Source organism: Diachasmimorpha longicaudata, chromosome 8 (genome assembly GCF_034640455.1).
Source record: "Diachasmimorpha longicaudata isolate KC_UGA_2023 chromosome 8, iyDiaLong2, whole genome shotgun sequence".
In the NCBI taxonomy this organism is placed as follows: domain Eukaryota; kingdom Metazoa; phylum Arthropoda; class Insecta; order Hymenoptera; family Braconidae; genus Diachasmimorpha; species Diachasmimorpha longicaudata.
The window spans coordinates 7403156-7428912 of record NC_087232.1 but is presented as its reverse complement, the minus strand read 5'-3'; the positions used below and the strand labels follow the sequence as shown (position 1 = coordinate 7428912).

The 25757-nt window shown below is 38.5% G+C and overlaps 2 protein-coding genes across 2 annotated transcripts; one reads left to right on the top strand and one right to left on the bottom strand.

Annotated features, from left to right (window-relative positions):
- Positions 1 to 6324: 6324 nt before the first annotated feature.
- On the bottom strand, positions 6325 to 7382 carry LOC135165129 (uncharacterized). Its single transcript, XM_064126107.1, has 3 exons — positions 7222 to 7382; positions 6707 to 6800; positions 6325 to 6624 (listed from the first exon to the last, which is right to left on the bottom strand). Exons 1-3 carry the CDS (start codon positions 7286 to 7288, stop codon positions 6378 to 6380), a joined length of 408 nt encoding a protein of 135 aa, XP_063982177.1. The 5' UTR covers positions 7289 to 7382; the 3' UTR covers positions 6325 to 6377.
- A 5557-nt stretch (positions 7383 to 12939) lies between these two features.
- Positions 12940 to 25735, top strand: LOC135165104 (G-protein coupled receptor dmsr-1). The gene is made up of 6 exons (XM_064126054.1): positions 12940 to 13208; positions 16816 to 17123; positions 17610 to 18259; positions 21708 to 21819; positions 22095 to 22279; positions 23875 to 25735. The coding sequence occupies exons 3-6, from the start codon at positions 17682 to 17684 to the stop codon at positions 24272 to 24274; spliced, it is 1275 nt and encodes a 424-aa protein (XP_063982124.1). The 5' UTR covers positions 12940 to 13208; positions 16816 to 17123; positions 17610 to 17681; the 3' UTR covers positions 24275 to 25735.
- The last annotated feature ends 22 nt before the right edge of the window (positions 25736 to 25757 follow it).

Sequence of the window (25757 nt, the reverse complement as noted above, 5' to 3'; positions counted from 1 at the left end):
GCAGCTTACACTTCGTCAGTGGGATTCCAACCACAGACTGTTGAAAAACCACCCGATGTTGTCCTCTAGAGTTAATAGGGTTCCCTCCGGAACTGGTGAGTACACTTTGCCGACTACTCCAGGATTACAGTGTAAACACTTGCACGGTTTTATGTAAATAGTGATTTTCGTCTACGAGGAGGTGATGTTCAGTTGGATAACGATGGAGATTGGGGGCAATGATATTACCGAGTAGTTTCATGAGAGAGAGTCATCGTAGCACTAGATGGTAACGAAAATTTTCAGCCCCAGTGACATTTATCTCAAAATCGAAGCAGCAGTAACAGTAAAATGAATCAGGGAATCATGGGTTATCTTATGGATCTTTGGTATGAATGTGTCAGGACTATTGTCAGGAGCTCTTTCACATTCATTCGATTTTTTTTTATATGTGTGATAGAATGACGGATGGGAAAGTGTTTGGGAACTTTGGAATTGGTGATTCTGCATTTCATGCACTTGAATGGCTTTGACGGTGTGCCGGGTTTATCAGAAAATGTGAATTGTGACGAGGTTTTTTTTTTAATGTACGGTGGCGTAGAAAAGTAAGATTTTATGAGTCTATATAACTGAGGCCCTGCGGAGGCCTTGCGAAGGGCACGAAGTCATAAAAAAAATTCAGTAGATTTTATGAAGGCGGTGATATTAGGGGAAAGTCATAATGAGGATGTGGAAGGATTACAGAACCAGTTCAACATCGTGGGAAGGGTTTATGGAGCTCAGAAGGTCATACAACGACTATCTGCAGGGCTATACCCCCAAATATTTTTTTTCCCCAGCCTTTACCATCTGAAACCCAAAATGTCTCCAAATCTTCGCATAAAATGATTCGTCGAAATCGTTTCACTTTACGAAATTGCCCGGAACAAGTCCTCTAGAGTAATTCAGGGAAATTCACCCATACGTACTTCTCCATCGGGTTTTTATTGGCCTCTGCATTCACCAGTTATCAACTGACCCGAGGTAAATCGACGTGAGGGCACTCTTGGCAACATTTCCAAATGTTTGTGCCAGTAGATCTTTATTACGAGCCATTCAAATAGACGGCAGAATTTAATATCATAAATCGAACATCGCGGACAGTTGTATTTACCTTTATCTTCAATTTTTGATATTTCAAGCTCTGTAAATAATCCGGACACCCTGAGGAGGTCAACCCTTCTGGGAATACATCGATGTGCAATCAGCTGCAATCCCAACGATTGAGAGAGATTTATCAATAAAAAGTGATTCCTCTAATTTTTTATTTCCAAGAATTCTTATCTCAATAATTTGTTAAGAATGAGTGATGCAATTACTGAAGCGAAATTGACGACATGAATTTCAATAGAAAATCATTCTCTCGACGGTAGTATGCAAATGATTATTGTAATGAAACGATTCCAATGCAGAATCTATCTCGTCGAATTGAGGAATTTTTAATTTAACTTCGATGAATACAATTACTTTCGGATTCTCAATCGCATCCTCCGATATTGGAGTGGATTCTTTCATTACAGAGAGTCGGAGAGATTGGGAAGACATTTACAGAGATTAAATTCGTAATTAAATCATCAAAATCTGAGGCCGAACTTATGTAACATTTTTATCTATTTATTTATTCCGCGAGCACCAGGTGACGATTGAAATAAAAATTACCAGAAATGTGAGAAATAACTTCAGGTAAAAAATTACGTATCGTAGTACTCGACTAATTACCAGACTCGATGGCCAAATTTTTTCAATCAATCATTTAGTTGTCCAGTTCAATTATTTCTTTCGTCGGCGATTCTCTAAAGATTTCCCCATTAATTCGCTCCTCTTTTCTAATAAATCGATTCGAATTAACTATCCATTATCATTACCGCTATCATCCGATTAATCTTCCGCGGTGATTAAAAAAAATTTCCAATAATTTTTATTCCATAGCTAATGAGCAGTAATGACACTCGCAATCCCTGAAATATTAAATTTCCCCAGGAGTGGGATATTACTCCTGAACTTGAAGCTCGGACATTGATTTTTCCGCATAGAGAGCTTTCTATTCCCATTCGAGTTGATCCGGATCAAAACAAAGGAGAAATAGCTCCGGGCACGGGAGTGAAATTCAAGCGGAAGCTTTTCTCTGTAGCACATTTTTTTTCATTTTCAACTAATTTTCCGTTGTTTTGTCCACGGAAACTCGGAAAAATTCCTATCCCTCAGCTACAAAGTAGAGTTGAAACAGACGTCAAAGTACAAGAGCCCGATAAAATGGAAATTGTCCGTAAAAGGGAGGGAAAATTTCTGGGTCTATTGGTATTGATGCACTTTCAAGGACGAACATGGGGCTGGTGCAACTGACGGTGACATGTGCTCCCAGGAGGATGACGGATAGTTCCAACTTTTTCACTCTAATTTACTTTCTCCTCCCATTTATGCGGCGATTTTTTCATTTAACTTGGAGTTCCCTTGCAGTGACTCGTCAACTTCGCAACTGACGAGCTTTTTTTTACGACGGTCAGGACATACCGGAGACTGATGTCCGGGATTTTCCCGGGGAGCTGGACACAGGGCTCGCTCATTCGTATTGAATTAAATCAATGGGTTTATTTGAATATTCGTGAGGGAGCTTTCAGGGGCTTGCGACGTCGGTTTTGGAAATTTTTTGCTGAGTTAATCAAATCTACAGAGACACTATATTTATATGCACAATATTTGCATGGAAATGAGGTAATTGGCGTGTTCCCGAGGAGTATTTCCATATACAGATCATATTAAGCTGCTCGTGTTGTTCTTCCGAGGAATCCCCAGATCCAATTATATAAAATCATGAATATCCCAGTGGCATAAATGGCGATCCCCTGTATTCCCAAGTGAAGCGGATTTCGGGTCAGCGTTGTATCCGGTATCACCGGAGATATAAGGTCTGGCAGCATTTTCACCAGCGCCCGGGGATCAGACACCCACCGAAGGAATAAAGATACGACTTATCATGCAAATACAGGGGAATATGAAGCCCAAGATGCTCCTCACTCAGGGCGCCTTGTGGGAAATTTATATGAGAATATTAGCTGTTGACATTTCGTGCTAATGTTGGATATGCAAAACTCGGGTGATGCAGTGCAGACGATAATCCACAGTTTGCTCGCATTACTCTGGGAATGGAGGACATGGCGGCAATAGGACGTAATGACAGTTCATTTTTTGTATTCACTTGGTAGTCAAATGAATTCACCTCAGCTCTTTATCAACGAGGGTATGAATTATGCACGGGGAGGAGTAAAGAATTGACGGTTAATGTGCGTTATTTTGCAAGATCTATCACGGCAGTGATGAATGTTTTATGGGTGGCTTTTCCACTTCGTTCGGCTGTTGGACTTTATTATTGTCACGAGGATGAAGAGTAGTCTTCGAGGTCTTCGAGGGATAGACGAAGCAATTATTTCGAATGTGCAGAACGTCAGTTTATCAACAATTGACTTTGCGGGTCGGTGGAATTTTTTTTCCGTTGTTTTGTGGATTTTACGAATGTTATTAATGTCTGGGAGGTGGGTTAGGCCGAAAAAAAAAACGAATTTCCCAGACGTCGATTTTTCCTCTGACAAAATCCAAGATCTGACGGTGACGGTGAAATTTCTTAAAAAATTTTATACTGTTGTTGAAAATCTAAATATTTGATATTTAATATCCAATTGACATTCAGTCTTATTGTGCGAGTCACATGTCTAAGTCGATTCCCGATGTTTTCACAACATTGCCTCAATGATGTTGTAAGGTACCAGAATTTTAATGACTCAAGTTCATTTGGTTATTCCCTCCCCCACGAATTACCGACCCTTCGTAAACTCCCACGTCGCGATGTCTTTCGCCTCAGCAGGTAATGTCTGGGGTCTAAGTATCTCGTCTCCCGGGGAGGCACCAGACAGTGCGAGGGACCTGGAGTCCGGAGTCAATATCCTCGAGGCGATTCGCCTCACGTATTTCATTCCCCAGGTTACACACAACTGCTTAATACGATTAAAGTGGCAATCTTCTGGCAATTACGATATTTTTGTTCACCCTGAAATACACAAGTTTGTCGTCTCCCTCAAGAGGTGAGTCTAGTGGCAGTAAATGTCTGATCTGCGAACTCATCCTCTCAGGTGATTGAAGAATAACAGCATTCGCTTGAAAAATCATTGGCTATTTGCTCAGGGGGAATTGAAATTCATTTCTAGGAGATTTGGAAGGCTAATGAAGGGAAGAGAGACATTGATTGCTTTCTGGGAAGGTCGGGAGACTGGAATATTTCCTCCGTCATAATCTTTTGGTCCACAGCGAGTACATCTGGCAGCTTTTTAGATTAAAAAATGATTTCTTCATTGAGACAAAAATAGAAGACTGAAAAAATCAATTGTAATAAAAGTCGGGATTATGCGTAAGGTCATTCCAGTTTTTTCGGTCATGATGACAAGGTTGGACACGTGGATTCAGGGTTCACCCACTGAAATAAATCTTTTTCCATGAGTGAAATTCATCTGCCCACGATTTTTATTATTTTTTTCACTTCCACAATGAGAGAAAAATAAAAATAAAAGTCCAGCACAATTTATAACTTCAATTATAGGAAAAGGCAGATGTAAACAGCCTAATTGGCTACATCCATATATAGATAAATAAATCTTAATTATAGTAATGAAGAAACATGGGAAATATTTCAGATAAATTCAATATCGTGTGTAATAAGTGATAAATTGTGTGCGAATGACCCGAAAAAATAATATTCTAGATTGTTACATGTATTGATCTCATAAATTCTTTCTCCGCATAACCTTGGGAGTAATAATCCATCGTAACGTCGAGAGAAAATAGTCACTGGCGGCGTTATTCCAGCAGTGTAGAGGCTTTCCCCACGTGCTAAATGTCCCAGGAGATTTCCTCCGCACCTACCCTCGTATTTTTGAATCCAATGCATAGAAAGTCATCGCATAATTTCTTTTTCATCAGTTTTTGAATAACTGACGCTGGTGGAATACGTAACTCGAGGCAAAATTATTTTTCATTTGGCAGAAGCAAAAAAATTCCAGGATGGGTCCCCGGCCGTCGGATGCGATCAGCCGCCGGTGGGCTTTGTTGGCCTTTGCGGGGCCCACTAGCACTAGATTTTTTTTTTTATGTAATGCAAATGACAGAGAGTACGTGACTGGGATAGATTATGGAAAATTCGCCTTGTCAAGGATCCTCGATATCATTTCTTCTCTCGCTGGGGCCTGGCGTCATTTCTCGGCGGAGAAAGTCTGGAAAAATGACATCTCCGAAGCAGCCCAGCTATCCCTCATTATCTTATGAAAAACGATAAATCACGGTATATCAGGAATAAACTACGGCACTTCGGGAGACGTTTTTCTCCTCATTTTTCATTGGGATTTGCGGAAGAAATATATATAAATTGAGTTTCATATTTCTTCCAAAATGCGCGCAGAAAATATAATGTTTCGCCGATTATATTTCTTTCGGACAGCCCAGTACTTTCAATTTATATTTGAAAAATGGTTTAACATCCCTGGGTGGAGACTGTCTAATTAATATAATTTTTTTGCCTCAGGAAATTTCAAGTATCGACCAATTTTCAACGAATGTCTTGAAATCAGCGACAAACAGGAAAATGTTTGTCACAACTTTGACTATTATCTCTATCCAAATATTTTTGTCATTTTAACATGTTATGTCGTGTTTTATGAGCCGAAGTTTCCGGATATTTTACAATCGTATTATTATGTTTTGTATTAAAATCTTTTTAAAACGATTTAAATGATTTGGAATGCGCAGTGTTAATACGTCAATCCAAGATATCACTCATTTCGCATAATTTCGATGATAGCTTTTATGCTTTTGTTGCACGTGTGGGAAAACGACGTTGGTTGCTCGGTTATAAAGATTTGAAAAAGATGACTCAATACGTGGAAATTATTTTTCTGGATTTTGCGCTTATACGTCTGAATAAAAACATAAAAATGTTTTTAGGGCAAGTGACACATTTTTTGACGGTTTCTCATACTCTTGACAGCGTCACATTTGATTTTTTTTAATTTCCCAGATGAAGCGAATTTATGAGAGTGAACACTCGACGGGAAAGACGAATGTGAATTTTCCTCGTCTTCAGGGGAATTTTCTCAGACTCTAAAAGACGTCTGAAGGAAATGTAAATGCGACCGAGTCAACCCCATACCAAAAATATATTCTAAAAATAATTTATTATATGTATTGACTGTTAACAATTTTAAAGGACATTGTAAGGAAAAGGATCAACTGATTTGGCTCACAGAAAAAAATCTTAACAAACGATTAACATAACATTTGAGTTTATTTATGTGGAGGTAAATTTTCGCGATACATTCTTATTTTTCGTCTGAATCATCAGAATCGTCACTGTCATCATCACTATCATTATCATCATCATCATCATCATCACCGAGATCTACGTCATCATGTTCAATTGGGGGCGTGGGTATTATCTTTGGACGTGGCCTCACTTTAGGTCCACAAATCGGTTTTGAACAACAGTCAGGGAAGATGCCCTTCTTCAGATCCCCTAACCGCAAACCAACTGAGAACGTTCCGGGTGGACAAGGGTCTGGAGCGCATCTAGATACAGAAATTCTCGTGATTATTCATTCACCTCTTTACGAATTCCTTTCATAAGACGTCTTATTAGTAATGGACTTGCCGATTAATCTTTAGCTGATCACCCTCACAGTCGAGTTCGCAGCACATACGCGATAGGGCATTTACTTTTGCAGGAAATTTACTGCAATCTCCAACTGCACAAAAAAATCAAGACTCAAGACAATGTTGGGTAAAACAAAAATAAAAAAATCCTATTGTAGTGTTCACCAGAATTTCCTGTAGGAAATTCAATGGAGAATTCGAATATCGTCTGCACGATTTCTTGGGAGATTTCCGTCAAGGTCCTGGATTCCTAGGGCAATAAAGGGGATACCAATACCCTCTATTCATCCTCATATAACCCCCAGATAGCCCCAAAATTACCCCCAAAAATCCTACAAGATATTCCGTAGAAAATCGTACAATAAATTTTCCTAAAAATCTCCTAAGAATTAACATAAAAAATCTATGAAACAATTCTTTAAAAGACTCATAGGAATTCTCCACAGGAATGTCTCGCACATATCGATTGAAACTGTGAGCGAATAAATTATAAGATTTTGAAAAGACTCTTACCAAGTCTCGCTTTCTGCATTGAGAGTTGCACCAGGCTGAGCAGAAGCCCAGCGACGAAAAACTTCATAACGAGTTGATTATAATTATATTCGACAAGCTCGAGGACTAATGGAGTGTGGTTCACCGCTGCAGTTGACCGTATTTATTTATTCTTTCGGACACATTTATTTTTTTTGTGAGTGGCCAAATAATGTTAGCCTTCGCAGTGTGCAATGCTTCCTGGAATGATATGAACCCGGAAAATTTTGAGGCATAAAGATATCGGGAAATATATCATGTCGTGCGCAATGTCGGTGATAAAACATTATCGCGTCTAAATTTTTGCGGATTGATTCGATGTTAACGAAATAAAATATTGAACAAGTTTTTCTAGGAAATGAAGGATGTGATGATAAGCAGATGGATGCTTTCGTTAGGGCATAGTTAAGCCATTTTTAATAGATTAATAGATAAAGTGCAGGGTGGATCCTCTTGAAATAGTCAAATAATCGGAATAGTTTCACTGTGAATCACTTCACCAGGAACTCGTGGAATTCCTCTTCACCCAAGTTATGCGCAGACTTGTGAGCTGCAAGCGGCTGATGAAAATGATCCTATACCTGGAGAAGTAATGGAGGGCCCTTCGCCGTTTAACCGCCGGGTGTGTATCGCCCGTGGGTCCAGCAATCACCAAATTAAGTGACACCTCAACTACCCCAAGACCGAGAGCCGACCCTTCTTGTAAATGAAATACGATATGTATCCGGGATAAATCACCTCCCTCGCAATCAGATATCCGTAAATTATGTTGGCACTTTGGTGCTCATTTATTCTGGGTTCTCGCGTGATAAAATTGCCGGTGAACGAGAGGGCCAAACAAATTTGTAACACCAGAGGGTGCGATTACAGGTGTTGCAACATTATTCTCTGTGAATAACGAATGAGGGAACGCTGGGAAAAATATTCAATGAAAATTAGAGAACGATTCGCGAAGAAATTTAAGACGTTGAGGGAACTGTCAGGTTCATCGTGGAATAAAATATGGAATTGTCACGGAATTTTCCTTGGAGGAGAAAAATTTAAACGAAAATTTCTCCATATTTTACTATTCTGCAAATTTCTCTCCCCCAAACGATTCCTCGGTTGAAGTAATTTTTTACTCCACCGCAACTGATTCACTAATTGCAGAAAGAACTCAGGATTTTCGCAGTGTCATGACATTTCAAATATCACTCAGGATGTTTTTCTATCAGTCTTCAATAACCCACGTTTCAACCTTGACTCACATCTAATTCCCAAACATCCAGAAAACTACTCGCAAGTTTTACCCGGGGCAGTACCAATGAGTGATGAGCTTTTCCCTGTCTAACTAGGTTCTGAAACCACTCGTCATCCCCGACACGTAGTAAATCTCATAGAAAACTCCTGAATCCACGATTATCCTGTAATAACTCTGATTCCCCGGGTGGTCATCGTCTCTGGAATAAATCAGCTTCGTCTGTGTCCAAAGGCAATCCTTTTGCGAGTTCAGGACTCAGTCAGTTGCAGAGATTATTATCCCTATAATTAATATATTCATTATATTGCTAAATTAGATGTTTCAAAAGATGTTAAATGACAGGATTATTTTTCTGAAAATTCAGTCGCGAGGATTACACAACAAATAACCCATCCAAACTCATAGAGACCTCAGGTATTTGGATACGTCTCCAGGCCCAGCTCCAAGTGAACTTCCTCAAAGACATCTCTCCTCGTAGTAAACATTTATCTCCCTCCGAGAATGTCACCGGAAGCCTCCGTTGTGAAGCAATAGTGCTGAACAAACTGCTTAACAAGACACAAGACTGCTCCCTGAGACCTTGAGCTTCAGTTACACAGTTTCGTGAGATCCCCGTTGTTATCTGCATCCATCACTGCTGGTGGAGTTGGAGAATACAGCGACAAACAATCCCCCCACAGAGGCTTATCCCCAAGCCCAGAGTGGAGGTGATTGAGAAAATCCGGGGGAATCCGATGGGCTTCATTTCCTGGAGGGAATGCTCCACTGGTGTCCTCTCATCAGCTGATGATTTTCTCCAGGGGAGGAACGGCCAGAAATTAAATTCTCGTTTCTCCCTTGATGATCTACTGCTGAATTGCAATCTGATTGTTTTATTGGCGTTTCGGGAACCTGCGGGAGGGGGGGGGGCGGGATGTTTGCTAACTATTTCCGGGTGAAATCGAGGTGAAGCAACTGGGAGGGCTTCGTATGATATCTGATAGATGGGGGCGATGATTGTGTTTTGAACTTGATATTAGGACTGGTGTCATTTCAGCGGTGGGGGATCGTTATCGTGTTATCTCTTATCCTTGGCATTGACTTCGTATTTGTATGGGAGAGACGAGTCAGGCGGGGGATTGACAAGTTGGGTAAAGGGATAGGGATGAAAAAATTTAATAGTAAAATCTAGTCTCGTAAAAGTAATTCAGTAAAGATATTCAACTATTTTCTGGAGAATTGTTTTCAATTACAAATATATTCCACGCAAAGCCACCCTCGGGCAATTAAAACAAAATTGAGTTCCAAGTGTTTCGCAAGGAGAAAATTCCCAGAGTTTTTCCGCTAGATTAATTCTAATCCTTCTCGAGTTGTAATTCACGGTGAGATATTTATCCAAGAATCTTCTTAATCCCGTCAATTCTCTCAATCACAATTGAAATCTCCAGAAAAACAAATTCATTTATCCCCCCGGGTTCCCCGATCATTCGACTCGCAACAAACAAAGAAAAGGGAAATGAGGGTTTCATGAGAAAAAAAAGCAATTATCGGGCTGGGGGAAGGGTGTGAATCGCATGTAACGAATGACGGGGGTGGTTTTCTGGTGGATTCGATATTGGAAAAAGTGTTCTTGCTTGATGACGCCGCAGGATGTTTGAACAACGAATTTTGCACCACTGGGAAATTCGGTAATTCGATTTATCAGGAGTTAATCGAGTGGACGAGAGTGTTTGCACGAAAATTTCGCTGATATTTTTTTAGACGAGTGCCTGCGCCATAAAATGCATTACTCTGAATTATTCTGAATTATTCTCAGACACTATCTTCGTCTATCTTTTTTTTATTATTCCATTTGTCACTTCTGACTGTTGACCAGTTTGTCGTGAATATCTTAGACTCTCTGACAGCAAAATTTTCACCATAACATTTGTTAGAGATAATTAACGTCGATGTTCGAATCGATATTTTATATTCTTTCCATATACAATTTAAATGCACCCTTAAAATTTAAAGGCAATTATAAAACAGCTAAATAGGTAATGCATGATAACGTTTTCATTTCTGAAATTGGAATCGTAAATGGCTCGAGTTTTACCGCAACTTTTCCACAAAATATGCATCAAATAATTTTATCTCACAGGATATTATACTGCAGGATCATCCGTGGGGAAGAGTTGCAGCAACCAATGCAGTTGCGAATGAATGCACACTCTGCGGATCAAATAAAACGAATGAGATATCTGGAGTGATACTGTGAGACATCCTTTGAATGGCTTCAGGGCAATAACAAGTCAAATACACGTTTCACGATAAGCCCAGGTACAGCGTGACATTCCAATTGGTGGTTTGGACCAAGTTTGTGCATGCTTTGCTCGTGAAATGTCCATCGTAAAATGGGGTTGAAAAGTGTAAGCGATAGTTAATCTCACATTTTAGGGGAGAGTTTTTTATTTGTTGTTGAACATTTACTACTTGAAATTGGACGATTTGGAGCCATCGGATTCGAGATAATGGTTCACCAATAGAACTGGATTGAACACTTTCATGACAGAGTATTTTGCCAGAATAAATTGCGATCGTTTCATTTTACTCCGCCTGAATTGTCACGATTGGATTTTTGAATGAGGGGTCATTTGTCGACATTAATTAAAAAGAGATTAATTTTAATAATCCCTAGATAAGGGCAGCGTGCGCTGGCAAGGTTCACTGATAGAATAAATCCGTTAATATTACCAAATGAATCCACTTTTTTTAAATTAAAAAATAAGTTCACTTTGCCCTCTTTTTTATCCCACCTCATTATCATATTTTCAACTACATAAAATAAATTCCAGTCAATAATGTTAAATGCAAATTTGAAAGGTCTTAGTCAAGATTATAAGTCTCAACGTTAAAATAATTTTTCTTTTCGAGGAGCGAAAATTGAGGAATAATGAAAAAATTAAATTTTAATGTCATTCCATTTATTATATTTTAAAGTATCTCTGAGTCTAGGCGAAATAGATCAGTGAGGAAAAAAGTTCCACTCTAGTTTTCGAGTCAAGGAATATTCCGGCTCGTGCACTTTGCCACAGGCACCCCTCGGAAAAATCTGAATATTCAAATGAATCGTTTTTTTTATCGTCAAAAAATATTTTCATCTTCGCTGTGTCTCCTCACTTACCAAGTCACTCGCCCCGAAAACTGTCGGATAGATTACCCACGATTATCCATAATTACATCAGCCTTTAGATCTAATTTCCAGCTAAAAGTGTAGATGTGACGTGTGAAGTTCAGCCGAAGTCGGCCTCAGGGGGTTTCCACCCCCGGAAACCTGGGGAGTGGAATATTTACATGAAAAGGAAAGAAATAACAAAATAGCAATTAATAAATTTGATCGAACGCTGGTGATAAGACCTCTCGATACGAAAGGGTCAACCACCCCATCTATTAGGAAGACAACACCCCCTTGTTGTTCCTGTCTTGTTTCTTTACCCTGGTGTCATCAGTGGGACATGTCGTTTCGCATTTCACACACTTGAGTTCTCTCGCTGATGCGATCGGTAATGAGAATCAACAGAATGTGGTGCGTGGTAAAATGAGAAATCGAAATAAAAATCGATTCAAGTTGGGTGAATTGCCCTTATCGGGGGGAGCTATCAGTCATTGGGGGGCCAGCGGCAGGAGGGAGTGCATGTGGAGCACAGAGTGATGGATTAAATGGAGAGACTTTCTACTGATTTCGAGGGGAAGATGTTGGAAAATAGGGCTGCAGTGTTTTAGGCTGTATTTACTTATTCATGAAGATAGCTCCTGGGGGAGGGCACTGTGTCTGGGATTCGTCTTACGTAGTCCTGGGATTATATTGCTTCAGGAAATATTTGGTAGACCGAGAAAAAACATTCTGTGTAAAAATTATGATTTGTTAGAATCGTTCACTGACTTGAACGGTCGCAATAAATTTCAATCCCAAAAAAAAATAAATATTCCAAATCAGTGAGAGAATTCATAATAAAAATATCAATGTTCTGGTAAAGAATGGGAAATTATTCTAATGAAAATTCCCTCACGAGAATTCACTGACGTTTCCATCGTTCCCTTTTACCCCAGTCTTCTCTATCTCTAGATCCATTGCGAACAGTTTTTTCTCGTTTAGCTTGCGATATTTTGGAAGAGCTTGAATCTTGGGGTAATTTTTCACAGGGTATGTAAATGACACAGATAGGGTGAATGGGGGTAAAATGAAACTAGAAGAAACGTGCGTGAAAAATTTAGGGGAAAAATATCCTGGAAGAAAAGCCGGTGAACCCTTGCGATGATCTTGAAATACGATTCACCAGAGCAGCTGAATAGCGAAGTGCCGAAGCCGTTTAAAAATCCACTCCACCCGTGACAGCCCCCCAAGAACAACTGTTAGCCATAAGTGACGGATTTTCCCCTTGCAGCGGCTGAAAAAAAAAGCTCGCGAGAGAAATATCTTTTGAATAATTCAATACACTCTTTACTGTGGCATTCCATCAGGAGTTGTCGGCAGTCCGCGCAGCTGTCCTCCGGGAGGGAGAAGACTTCTCCTGAGTGAAGTGGGGAGACCGCTACGAAATTCTCGTTCAGTTGAAGCTCAGCGTCGTGCTTACGCAGCAACCGGTCGAAAGCTCCGCGGAGCATGTGAAACGTTAAGTGATACGTGAATGAGCGTTATGGTAACCTGTTGACTGTGATCATAAATCTGTTCGCTCATCCTTAAGAGGCATTACCGAGCTTTTGGAAATGGGTAAATATTTAACTTGTGGACATTATGCAAGGAGTAAAGGGTAAAAAGCTGGGAAGAAATTATTAAGAGCTTTGGATGATTTATTCGGTTGAAATATTTTTCGTAAAAATTTTTTTGTAAAAAACGTTTTCCATTTCAAAGCAAATTATCCAACATTGACTTTTCCTTAAAAGTCACAATAAATAATAAATAATATTCGTGTAGGCCATAAATTAATTGATTCCCGGGGTAATTCTGCCTGTGAAGTAAAATATTTTGATTCGCAACCCGAAAGCTTCCAATTCTACACGTAATTTACATTTTACGCTGCGGTGAAGTTGCTCCTATTCGCGAAATTTCCTTCAATATTCAAACCTGAGAGTAAATGCGGGAAATACCATTCTGGTCGGGGAAAACACCCCTGGCCATACACTTTTACGAGTACCGGGGAATGTGGATATTAACTCGCCTATTTTCACGAGATGCTGTGAGGTTACCATTTCGCAACTGCCCCACAGCTTCGCAGATCATTCCTTTATTTTTACTGAGAAAATATAACTGAATTATTCACTATACGATTGAAGCCTTTGACCTCTGCTTGGCCACCCCATGAGGGAACCCCCCAGCGCGTCGTCTCTCATGAATTGACTGATCGGAGAAATGAAGAAAGATGATTGATGACGATATTTCCAATTAAACTAGTTCCATATAAATATAACATATAATGTAAATGCACTATTGTTATTTTCGTAATTTTTTTCCGAAGAAATAGAAACTTATTGGCAAACTTCCTCATTTTTTTTTATTATAGAGGAAAATTTATTTAACTTGCCGAGCTTTTATCACACAACCTCCAGCAAAATCTTATTTTTTAGGATTTTTGACTTGGCTGTGTCTAGACCCCACGTCTCGGCGTAATTTAAGACACTGAAAATGACTTGAATTGAGGGACCCCAACTTCTTCGGCGATAAAGCGCGTTAATTTGAGGCACTGGTTTTATGATGTAAGTGAATGTGACCATCGTAATTAATGGAATCACTGAATAACAGGCAAATTGTACGTAATTCAATCGAGAGAAGTTGCGTTGCGAGACGGATAATTGAAGCAATAAAGCCTGATTTAGAGGTGTAACGTTGTACGTGTCGTATCACTGCCCGGAAGGGACACCAATTGACCTACGTATATCACCTCCACTCGGAATCATACTCAAACCGATTCCTATTGAATCCCTGAAGTGATGAGTTGTAGAAATTGATGGATCTGAAATGCTGGATTAGAATTATCGTGGGGATTATTCTGCACCGTTGACGGATATCACGAGGATAACACCTCCCTGTTGTGCGGGGTCACGTACCGTCCGAAAACCGATATTTATTCAATTTTTTTCATTTAAAATTGTTTTTGAGGGGATGACGACGGGAGGAAAATATTCCAGTCGGTTCGGAATCCCTCACAGACGTTAATTATTAAATAAACCAAAGAGGAAGTGGGGGGATGACAGAGACCTTTTCAACTGTCAATAATTCCTGGATTATTTTTTAAACTTGAAAATGACAATAGTAAATTTTTTCATAACCGAAGCATTGTAAATTTTTGCAGAACTTCAGTTTGAAATTTTATAGAAAATTTTAATCCGGGTAAATTTCTCTGGCTATTTTTAAAATAAAAAACAAAAAGCAACGAGTGGAATAACTGAATCGTCAATCACCAATGATTTAATAATTTTTAATTAATTCGGGAGCATTCATTTGTTGCCATTCAACGTCATGTCAACAGCTAGTCTATTAATAACATTTCCACGAAACTGCATTTGGCGGAAAATGAAATTTAATTTACCGAAATTGCATCCCACGTTCAACAGAATGAGTAAAAAATACTTCCAAAACTTCGGGAATTTTCTTCCATAATTTCGGCAGCAGTGATGTGGCTTCATGTAATTAATGAAATTTCATTGATTATAATTTTCGAGATAATTCAGCACAGTCTTCACATTATTAAAGCGAATTTTCAAGAACCTGATAGTGGGTAATTTCCCCGAAAATGATACACCCACTCTAGAGCATATTAAATCAATATTTTTACATGAACCATTTTTGCTTTTTAAACTTTTCCAAAGGGACCGCAGACAAAAGGGGAACAAAGAAAAATTGTACAATTTTTCATTTATTCAGTTGTTTCGTTATTTTTTTATCGAAAAAATCGTGTTCTTCCTTATTCTACAAAATAATGGAATAATTATTCTTAAATTTTTACCGACTGACTTTCCGTAATTTTTCAAAATAAATCATGATGAATGGAGCAAGTCCTGGCGTTGGACAACTGCAGTCTCTTCAATCCCTAATGTATCCCACAATGATCTGTATCTGAGCAATCCAATCCTGAGTTTTAATTAATTAAATCTAACTCCCACTGAGGCACGCAGTTCTCGCAGTTGCATTCGACTTATCGAATGCCCAGTTGAGTTGTTAATTGAACTGTCAATCGTAAACTGATTGTTTCGGACAGACGTAAAGCAAAAATTAATACTGTTGTCCATCAATAACAGTAATTTTCAATATTTATTTTAAAAAATCTTCAATCAAAATTTTGTATTTTTCAAAATGATAATTGTCACCTTTGAACCGAAGACTTAGGGCCTGGAATTAGCGACTAGTTATTGCATATTGAAGGCATCGCGGCGGGGCAATTAGTCACAGTGAAGGGTATTTTGCGACAGAAATGGAGCCATTCAATTTCAACAAATGCATTAACACACGCAGGAGGATGACAGAAGCGATGCAATTGATTCTCCCAATACACAACTGCCATCTCTCAGAGCTGTCAGACCGCGCTCCAAGTGACAAATGGCATTATTATTCGGCACTGCGATCGTTATTCCGGATGTTTCCTTTGATTTGATCCTTCTGCAGTGGTTTATTAAATCAGTCCCTGGGGATGAAATATTGAACGAGACCTCAGACATTCAGACTCTTTTTGCAGACACTCAGATCTGTGATATGAAGACAGAGGAGGCAGTTGTTGGAACGTTTTTTATATTTTATATTTCATAGATTTCAATTCAGTTCACGATTCTTCTCCTACAATTCCGAAAATAATTCAACAACACGAAAAATTAAAATTACCTGAAACTACTGTTGGTTTAATGGCTTCTTAATAATTAATGGATCATTCGTTTCGCATCTGTCTTGTATTACTTGCCCACAGGCAAGAGACACATTCGCAATTTCAAACTACCCTGTTTACTCAAGTCTCTCATTACATGAAAATTCAGTGAAAACCGTATCAATGGAATTGAATGCAGCATCTGCATCAGACAGCTCAAGTAACAATTATACAATACCTCAGATTCAAACTCATGTGCACCGGATCATAAACATAAAAATACAAAACAGAATAATTTCCTCCAGCGCACGTGAGTGAAGACGTCATCTGTCAAAATCAGCGAGGAATGGTGGCATAATTTTTTCTAAAAATTGAAGAATTGCCCTTCAGGAGTAACACTCGAGATATTTGATATTTCAAAAAATTCCTGGCATGAAACTTTTCACTCACGTGACATATCCAATTTCTCACCTAGACCCACCAACTACTCTATTTAATCTTTGTTATTTCCATATTATTTTCCAGGAACTCAGGGATTAATGTGATGATATCCTGGAGCCTTTGCGATGCACTCCCTGTGGATTCCCCTCGACACACAAAAATATTTAGGAAATAATTCCAGCTCGGATCTTCGCATTGTATTCCATAACGTAATGATATTCAGGAAGAAATTGAATATGAGGAACTGAGTGTACCATGAAAGCTCAAGGGAACGTCCTGACATTCCAATTCTGCGCTCAGCCGAGGTTTTCGTTTCTTCGGAATATATTTCCATTAATGCTGATACTGACTTAGTCGATATAAAAACCGTTGTTTCCCAAGAGACAATGCACGTGAGTGTATATGACACATGAATTTCTCTAGTGCTTTAGATGTGCAAAGGAAGATACTCTCCAGTCGTAGAGAAATATTTTCCTCTTTGAATTTTTGCTTATTTCTTCCTCCAGAAATTGCTTTAGTTATCAGAGAATTTGAGCGATGTTCAGTGAAGCCAGAGCATTCCCAGGAATATTTTTTCAATGCAACATACGTTATTGAAGGATCAAAACTTTTTTGGGGCCAAAGGGGAGAGCCTAAACACGATCCCCCATTTCTCTCTCCCACTTGACCCTGAATACTGTTTGACCAAGCCAATATTTAATATAACCCTTCATCATTTTCCGAATTTTCTCCCCTGAAATGACTCCATCGAGGGCCAAAGGAAAAAGCCAGTGAAATAGTTACTCACGAAAAACATGTATTTTAAAAAATGAGACTTTTCTCAACCCCCCGAATCTTCTTCCACCCTATTCTATCGACTTCCCACCTTGTTCTTACAGCAATAAAGTTCCTTCCCCATTCATCATCAGCCCGTTGATGCCGCCAGCCTCCACGATGCAACAATCTAAAAAATGCCTCCTCACGGAGCTGAGACTAATCACTCACTCGTCCTGAATGGGAGCTCATCATTATTGGAACTTGGTATTCTCCTGCGACGCGACACAGTCATGCATCACCTGAAGAATTACACCCACATTCTGAACAGCTTCAACATAACCGAGGAGGATCTTGATTACATGAACAACTACAGTGCCAATGCCATCAACAATTATCAAACAGTTTGCTACTGCAGCGGATACATTCGTCAACTAGCTCTCTCCTATCGTCTCTACCACGGCTATGTTGCCCTCATCGTCTGCTTGTTCGGCACTGTCGCCAACATCCTCAATATCGTTGTCCTCACTCGCAAGGATATGGCCATGGCACCGATCAATAGAATACTCACTGGACTTGCAACAGCTGACATGCTCGTTATGATTGAGTACATTCCATTCGCCGTTTACGAGTACTTGCTACTACCTGAGCACCAGAGATTTCCGTATTATGGCGCTGTTTTCGTACTCTTTCACATGCATTTTGCTCAACTGATGCACACCATCAGCATCGCACTGACTCTGTCTCTAGCACTCTGGCGATACATCGCTATCAGGTATTTATCACTTTTAATTTTTAATTTGGTGAACATAAAATTATTTCTCCCAGCATCAACTTGAACACGATTTTGGTGCCTCTTATAGGGTATTCGAATTAAAAAATTATATTTTATTTAAATTAATTTGCAGGTGTGCAATTTTTTTTTTCTTGAAACCCACTCGTTATCGAGATGTCCACACCTGACACGGTAAAATGGACTACATTTCTGCAAATACAGAATTTATTTATGGATCAAGCCCTTTAGTACCCACCACGTTATTCATCGCATACTGCGTGCGGTGTAAAACCAAATGGCATTTCAAAGTTTTTACTGTTTTGTTTCTCTATCGGGTGTACATTTCCATTCACGTTCCATAAAACGGGATTTTTTCATTCTTCCCTCGTATTCCGCATTTAATTCGCCCGGGTGTTGCCCGAGGGACTGGAGTTGGTGCTTTCATTATAGCCCCGACATGCACACGAGTCGTTAAGTAGATGGAGAAAATTATTCATTGGTAATTAATGCACATGTGCACTTGGAAATAATATCGCAGATATTCCCTTCTTAATAATCAATCAATGTCTCGTGCAGAAGACGGCGAAAATCGTGAAAAGGAGTTTTGCAAATATTATTTCTCATCCCATTTCATTATAAAAAATGATTACGAGTGGATATATTCAATATATAATTCCGGAAAAATTATAATGTGTCACTTATATAGTTTTTAGAGACCTATGTATCAGTTATGAGTTTTAGTTTGGGTTTTTTTTCTGTGCTGCTTCTTTTCAACGATTAACAAACCAAAAACAGGAAAATCGGGGATCAATCGGGTTCGAAATGTGTGATTAACGTTTGTGACGTGCCATCGACTATGCAAATTCATGTAATCTCGGTGTACACCTGGGCTTAGCCATTGGATGCGGCTCAAGTGATCCAGAATGTGAGCTTAACGAGCTTTACCGCACCCTCTTACCTTATGTGTATCGTGTGTACACAGTGTATTAGCAGCGGTGACTCAAACGTTGGCTTTCTTAATTAATTGGATATTGCGTGTGTGATGATTAAAGTGGAGAGTAAATTTTCAGGGGAAATTGTCAAACGGTTTAGGGCAGGTGCGGATAGGTCTGTTATTTGGGGATTATGGGGTGGGGGACAATTCACTTCGGGGTTTTTTTTTTATTTTTTGAGAATGACAATGTTTTAAGCTTTCATGGGAGCTTAATGAGAAGAACTGGTCATGAAAGAATTTTTTTTTTCAATTGTTAATTTCTTTCTCATGTTCTAATGAAGTGATGGGAATTTTTTAAGTCAGACGTGGAGAATATTTTAAAATATTGAAGGAAAATTTCCTGAGGATATGATAATGACTTTTGAAGTCAAGAAAAAAGACCTGATTAAAAGGGGATTATGTCGTATGCCGGAATCCGAAGGAGAATGTCCGAAGAATTTTTTCCAGACGAGATTTCACGAGAAAATCGCTTTTGACGTTGCGTCTTACAACCCCATTACCGAGTTAATTTTGTAATTATGTGGACGTGAATGGAATTTTCTGCAACAATCGTTTTTGCATGTTTTGCATGAAAAAAAAATGGAATGAGATAATTTTCATGGCGCCTAATATATCCGCGAAAAATCTTTTCACCGATAAACTTCGCAACATTTTCCTACCACCATCATTAAATTATCCTCAATTTCACGGTATTCTTACCTCTATTTTCACGTTACTGATAGATTGTACCGCAGTGGTAGCGTCGAGCACCGAATAATTAATTATGATCCGGTTGCTGTACTTCGATACTCAGCAACAAATTTATTCAAAGCTCCAGGCCAAAATTTTCCCCCTCTCCTTACCCCCTCACTAAATCAATGAAAATGCTCATCCCCTGAGGTTGTCGTGGTAGTTATTGGCGAAAGCACTCAATGCAGCTGATATTGATCAATTTATAAAAAAATGCTATCATATTATATATTATATTATTTGCTCTTTATTTTACCAGATATTAAAATTTTCCATTCCCTTTTCAATTTTCCACTCTAGTTATAAACGTCCTCGGGAATAATATTTCATCAGAAATCGAGTAGAATTTTCCACCCTATTCCCTAGGTTATCCTGGAAATATTTTTCTCGCGTGAATAATTTCCGCGAAGTCCCTTCAAAGCTTCATCAATGCAGATGTCTGAGCCAGCGTAATTTATTCTCTTTTGACTCACTCCAACGCGATCCAATTTTCCCGGAGATTTATAGGAATCGAAAGTTTCTGGACGATTTAAATGCGATATATAATAAAAAAACGTAATGAATCTATCCGTCAATCGACAGGGGCAAACATTCATTTCACTTTAACGGAAATTACTTGAGCTTACTCCTTTCTCCCGCGGACTCACCGACTTCTTCATCCTTTGGAACTAATTACCGGGTTAAAGACTTCCTCCAAGTACTTACAACTTGCAGGTTTTGTCCTCTTTTCAGAGAAAACCTATTGAAGAACAAATTAATTTCCATCTGAACGTGATTTATAGAGTCACAAAGTACTAGTCAAAGTCACTGTTGTATAATAAGGAAGTTTTTCCTGATGAAAATTTGATTCTGCTGGAGATATCATTTTTATAAAAAAAAGAAATTTCTGTTCTGGACTTAGTTTTTAATTCGATTGTACTGCAAATACCTGGAATATTCAATAGGAAGCCAACATTCCATAAAAAATAAAATTCCTCCCTTGTCTAGCTCTCCTGAGCATGACAACAATCCATTAAAATTCCACTAAGAAAATGAAACTTTTCCTGTGCACAATATCCCACTTTCAAGACCCAGTAACATAGTAGGTGTATTATTAAAGGATAATTTTACACCGTCGAGTGAAAAGAACACGATAATAGTTACCGACGATCTATATTTCAAGATGAAAGGAGATAGAAAGTGCGGGAGCATGGAGAGCTCAGGTATATCAGAGAGAAAAATAGTGGAAGTACTGAAATGAAAAAAAAAAATTATATCTCACGGGTTTGTGTATCCAGGCCGATGTGACACGTTGAATGCTCTCACGATGTTCGCGGACACAATGAGAAAATTTTCTCCTGACACTGACAACTATGCATTTCAACTTCTGATGCATCTCTCAGTTCCAGAGACTGTCAAATTTTTTCAGTTTTACTATTTCATCTCTCGGAAGATAAAGTCGAGGAGAATTCTGATTCAATTATACTTTTTGCGATACGGTGGTTGAAACTCTTGACATTTATGACATCACCAAGTACAATGTTCATAATTTATTCATGTCTTCATTAATTAATTTATTTGGCAGTGTCCGGATTGGAAAATCTAATTAAATGGGAATTAAGGACCTATTTCTATGGTTTATTTAGTTATTAATTAATTCTTTGATTTTCTAAACCAAAAAAAATTCCAGAATTTAAGAATTTTGATATATTTCATCTTAAATTGTACTTTTTGGATTTTTTACAGATTTCCACAGTACAACCACGCCTGGTGTACAGCCTCCCGGTGTAGACTGGCTTTGTGGTGTAGCTTCATAACTCCAATGTTCGCCTGTGCTCCAAGTTTTCTAGTATTTCAAGTGAGTATAAAAATACTCAAAAACGTACGCCAACATCCCCTCAAATTTTATTGAAAAAAAAAAGAAAGATACAGATCGAGGATATTTCCGACATTTCCTGACAATGATTTGTCGTTACGATTGTGTAAAGCTTCCCTAATTTTGACTGAATATTTTTCCCCCTACAATTATCAAAATCCCAGGTAGAAAATGGGTGAATCCTCTTAAGGAAACAACACAAATACCCGGTGTATAATCAACCGAAATGAGAAATGATGTGATGCTCTCACCCACAGATACATAAGCAGCCGGTTATAGAGCACGGTAAGGAGGAGATTCTGTACTACGTTGATGCAGCCAGTTACTCAGGAAAGGGCGTCCTGTATCAGCTTAATTTCTGGGTGTTAGCGGTGGTGGTGAAACTCCTGCCCTGTCTCATCCTCACGGTCATCAGCTGCTGGCTGATAAAAGCGCTTTACAAGTGAGTTACTGCTCTGATATTTTCTAAAATCCTTCTTAGCTCGCGTGATCTTTTCCCTTCTCGATGTCAAACTTTAACAGTCGGTGAAAAGTAAAATTTCGCGTATTGAAAATTTTGTTCTATTAAAACATAATTATTATAATTATGTATTAATTATTTATTTATTATTTTATAGCTTCGTTGAATTTAATGTCAATAATTTGAATTTCAAATATCAGTAAATAATTAACAAATAAAATTGTAAATCATGGAATTGTGGGATCATTGGGGGGAAGCGTAAAATTAATATTTAAAAGTGATAAAAATTTTGTGTATATTAAAATATTCCGAGCTTCAAAGTATCACAGAATAAAATATTCAGTGACAAACCGGAGTTGGTTTAAAAAATGCTGGCCAAGTAGAATCGACTTATAAACTATTCCACCCCTTTACAACTGAAATATTTTCAAAGGTTGGAAGATTTACGTCGATTTCACTTCAACACCTTCATAAAGGAGTCCACTCGAGTCTCTATTTATGCACACATAAAGCGCACAAAGTTCAAAGTATAACGTCAAACTTCAACCTCCCTTCATGAATAATTTCTCAACAGGGGCACAGATCTTCTTTTTATCTCCATTTGTTACCGTAAAGGGGAAGGGAAAAGTGCGAATTCAGGGAGAGAACGTAATGGATTTGATACTCTCAATGTCGAAGATATAAAAAATTGAGTTTTACGAAGTGGGAGAAGCGCGAAGAGCTGTTATCCTCCGGAGAATCGACATTCTTCCAAACTTAATATTATTTCTCGAGTATCGGGGATGTCCATATCACGCTGGGATACTCAATCTAGTGGAGATAAGGGTGTAATGAAATGAGACATATCTGCTGTTTGGATGAACAATATGTTTTCTGTTCGTTCAAATGTGGGAAATATAAATTTTTAAATCAACTCAATGTGAAAATTCTCCTTTCATTCTTCAATGTCAAAATACATTTTTCATATCATCCCTGTACTGTTCGACTATCCAATTTCGTACGCTTTAAAAAATAATTCAACCTCTAGAATGTCTGCTCCCATACAAAATGTAATTTGAATGATCCCTCAAGTGAAAAATGCAATTTTCAAATTTTTCCCGTCTCCACTGGCACTTAAAACTAGTCACATTCTTCACGAAAATATTCAATAACAAAAATAACTTCCCTCCCATCATTTTTTCAAACCTAAACCTCAAGTTCTTCATCTTAAAAAAAATTGTTTAAATGTCAAAGACTTGTTAATCATCCGTCATTCTCCTAAAGTCAACATAAATTTTTCATCTTATTCCTGCACCTCCACCCTTCGACGCCTCCACGAATTCGAAACATCCAATATCAACCCCTCGTTTTTTTCCAACAAAAAAATCAATCCCTAGTCCTTTCCTCCCCCTCCTCGAGGCCCTATAAAAAATGTAATTTAAATAATCCGTCCGAATGGAGCCTTCGTAAAGTTTTATCATCTCCACTGTCCTCCAAAGACACCCGCATTCTTCAAGAAGGAGGTCAATAACAAAAATAACCCCCTCATCGATGAAAATAACCGTTCCTCCCCCTTGAATAATTTTTTTTTGTCACAGAGCGAAGGGTCGCAAGCAGGTCCTCCGTGGTTACAACACATGCACAGCGACAACCAACGGCGCCCCATCCCGAAGACCATCAAAGTCGGAGAGAAGAGCTGATCGCACCACCCGTATGTTAGTAGCTGTTCTATTACTATTTCTCGTTACTGAAATACCCCAGGGAATACTTGGACTGCTGTCGGGAATTCTGGGTGATTGTTTTTTTCGAAATTGTTATCACAATTTTGGGGAGATCATGGACATCCTGGCCCTGCTCAATGGCGCCATCAACTTCATTCTGTATTGCTCCATGTCGAGACAATTTCGAATGACTTTTGGACAATTGTTCAAGCCGAGAATAATGAACAAGTGGCAGCCAGCTACGAACCATACCGATGTTCAAAGTACTTATGTATGATGTAAACGTAGGGTCTGCAGGACTACGAAAGTATGAAGGACCATTGGCTTCCTCTTAGCGCTATATTTGTTCTTTATCTCTCCTGTTGCACCTCTAAATGTCCTCAAGTGCATCCGAAAAAATCCAGACTAGAATATTACAAATTAAATATCACAGTGATTGGGTAGATAATACACATCGAAAGTTGTTTGACATTGTTGAACTATCCTTCCAGCTATAATTGCAAAAGATAAAGGACACCAAACATGGATCAAAATTACGCTAATTTTTTCCCATCTTGTGATAATTAGATTAAATTACGTTAAATAACTATTTTTTTACCGCCTACTTCATATCTTAGTCAATTTTTCATTGGTGTATCATAATCTACTTGGTCCTATTGTAAATATTTTCGCATTCACTCACTTTATTCTAACCCTGGTGCTAGAATTTATCTAAAAAATTTCTCTCCTCGCAAATGTGATATTTTACTGTGATATTTTTAATTTGTAAAATTCAGAGGTGCAACCGCGGAATCTTGGGAATTTCCCCGGGTCGAGATACCTTTGTACACGACCACATTTATCATGATAATAATTTCTGAATAGCGAGAAGCCAATGGCAGCAAACACATTTTCTCAAGGACAAAGAATATGAAAGAACAGGGATTATTACTTTCTGCGCTTGATATCCTTGTGAAGACACTAACTAAGTAAGAAGTTTGTTTGCTGTTTGTCATCGGGTTTCAGACCGTAGTCGATGGAGACCCTGCTTACAATTAAGATGTTTCTCTTTTGCTTTGACAACGGGGAAAAACACTTTCGGGAGGATATTAATTTCTACATAGAGAATTGTTCAATAAAAATTACGAAAGTTGTAGTTCCAATACCAGTTGCGGAATTAAATCGGAAAATTGAAGCAACGATAACGAAATTTTGGAAACTCTGGAAAAATTTGGCGTGGAGTGTCTTCAAATTGTAATTTTTTAATTAAAAAGCCTGGAGACCCATCGGAAAACTTGTGTCACTTTAAATAAAAATAATATTTTTAAAAAACGTAACTTTTAGTGGAATTCTCGCTCTGTCCTCGACACGAGGAAATCAAATAGACTTTCCTTATTTGAAAAAGGATCGAAGTGAATTTCATCATTTCCAAGATGGGCGAAATGAGACGTCAGTCCTTCCAAATTACTGTTCCCTTGGTGTTCTTACGTTTTGTATTAAATTATGAACAAAAATTGTATAAAAATCGATGTACAAAGCATACAACCCCGCTTCAACGATAGGATTAAGGGTGAGTGATATATTTGTACAAAGGTAACTGCATATTTAGTATTGTGATATGATGAATGATAACGGATACAAGGGAATGAATATCACCTGGATTTTCCCCGACTGAGCCCAGAGGAAAATCCCAGTGATCAATTCGAGTCAATGAATGATTGTAAACCTGCTCGTGGTGCTCCCACATGTAATAAATGCATTGAACAAATATTTGTCTCGAT

Bases quoted from the DNA above. Each gene is read 5' to 3' on its own strand.
- LOC135165104 (XM_064126054.1), top strand. From the start codon at position 17,682: ATGCCTCCTCACGGAGCTGAGACTAATCACTCACTCGTCCTGAATGGG. The intron at 18,260-21,707 runs GTATTTATCACT...GATTTTTTACAG, and splicing joins TGGCGATACATCGCTATCAG to ATTTCCACAGTACAACCACG. The intron at 22,280-23,874 runs GTGAGTTACTGC...TTTTTGTCACAG, and splicing joins CTGATAAAAGCGCTTTACAA to AGCGAAGGGTCGCAAGCAGG.
- LOC135165129 (XM_064126107.1), bottom strand. From the start codon at position 7,288: ATGAAGTTTTTCGTCGCTGGGCTTCTGCTCAGCCTGGTGCAACTCTCA. The intron at 6,801-7,221 runs GTAAGAGTCTTT...TTTTTTGTGCAG, and splicing joins AATGCAGAAAGCGAGACTTG to TTGGAGATTGCAGTAAATTT. The intron at 6,625-6,706 runs GCAAGTCCATTA...TTCTGTATCTAG, and splicing joins GATCAGCTAAAGATTAATCG to ATGCGCTCCAGACCCTTGTC.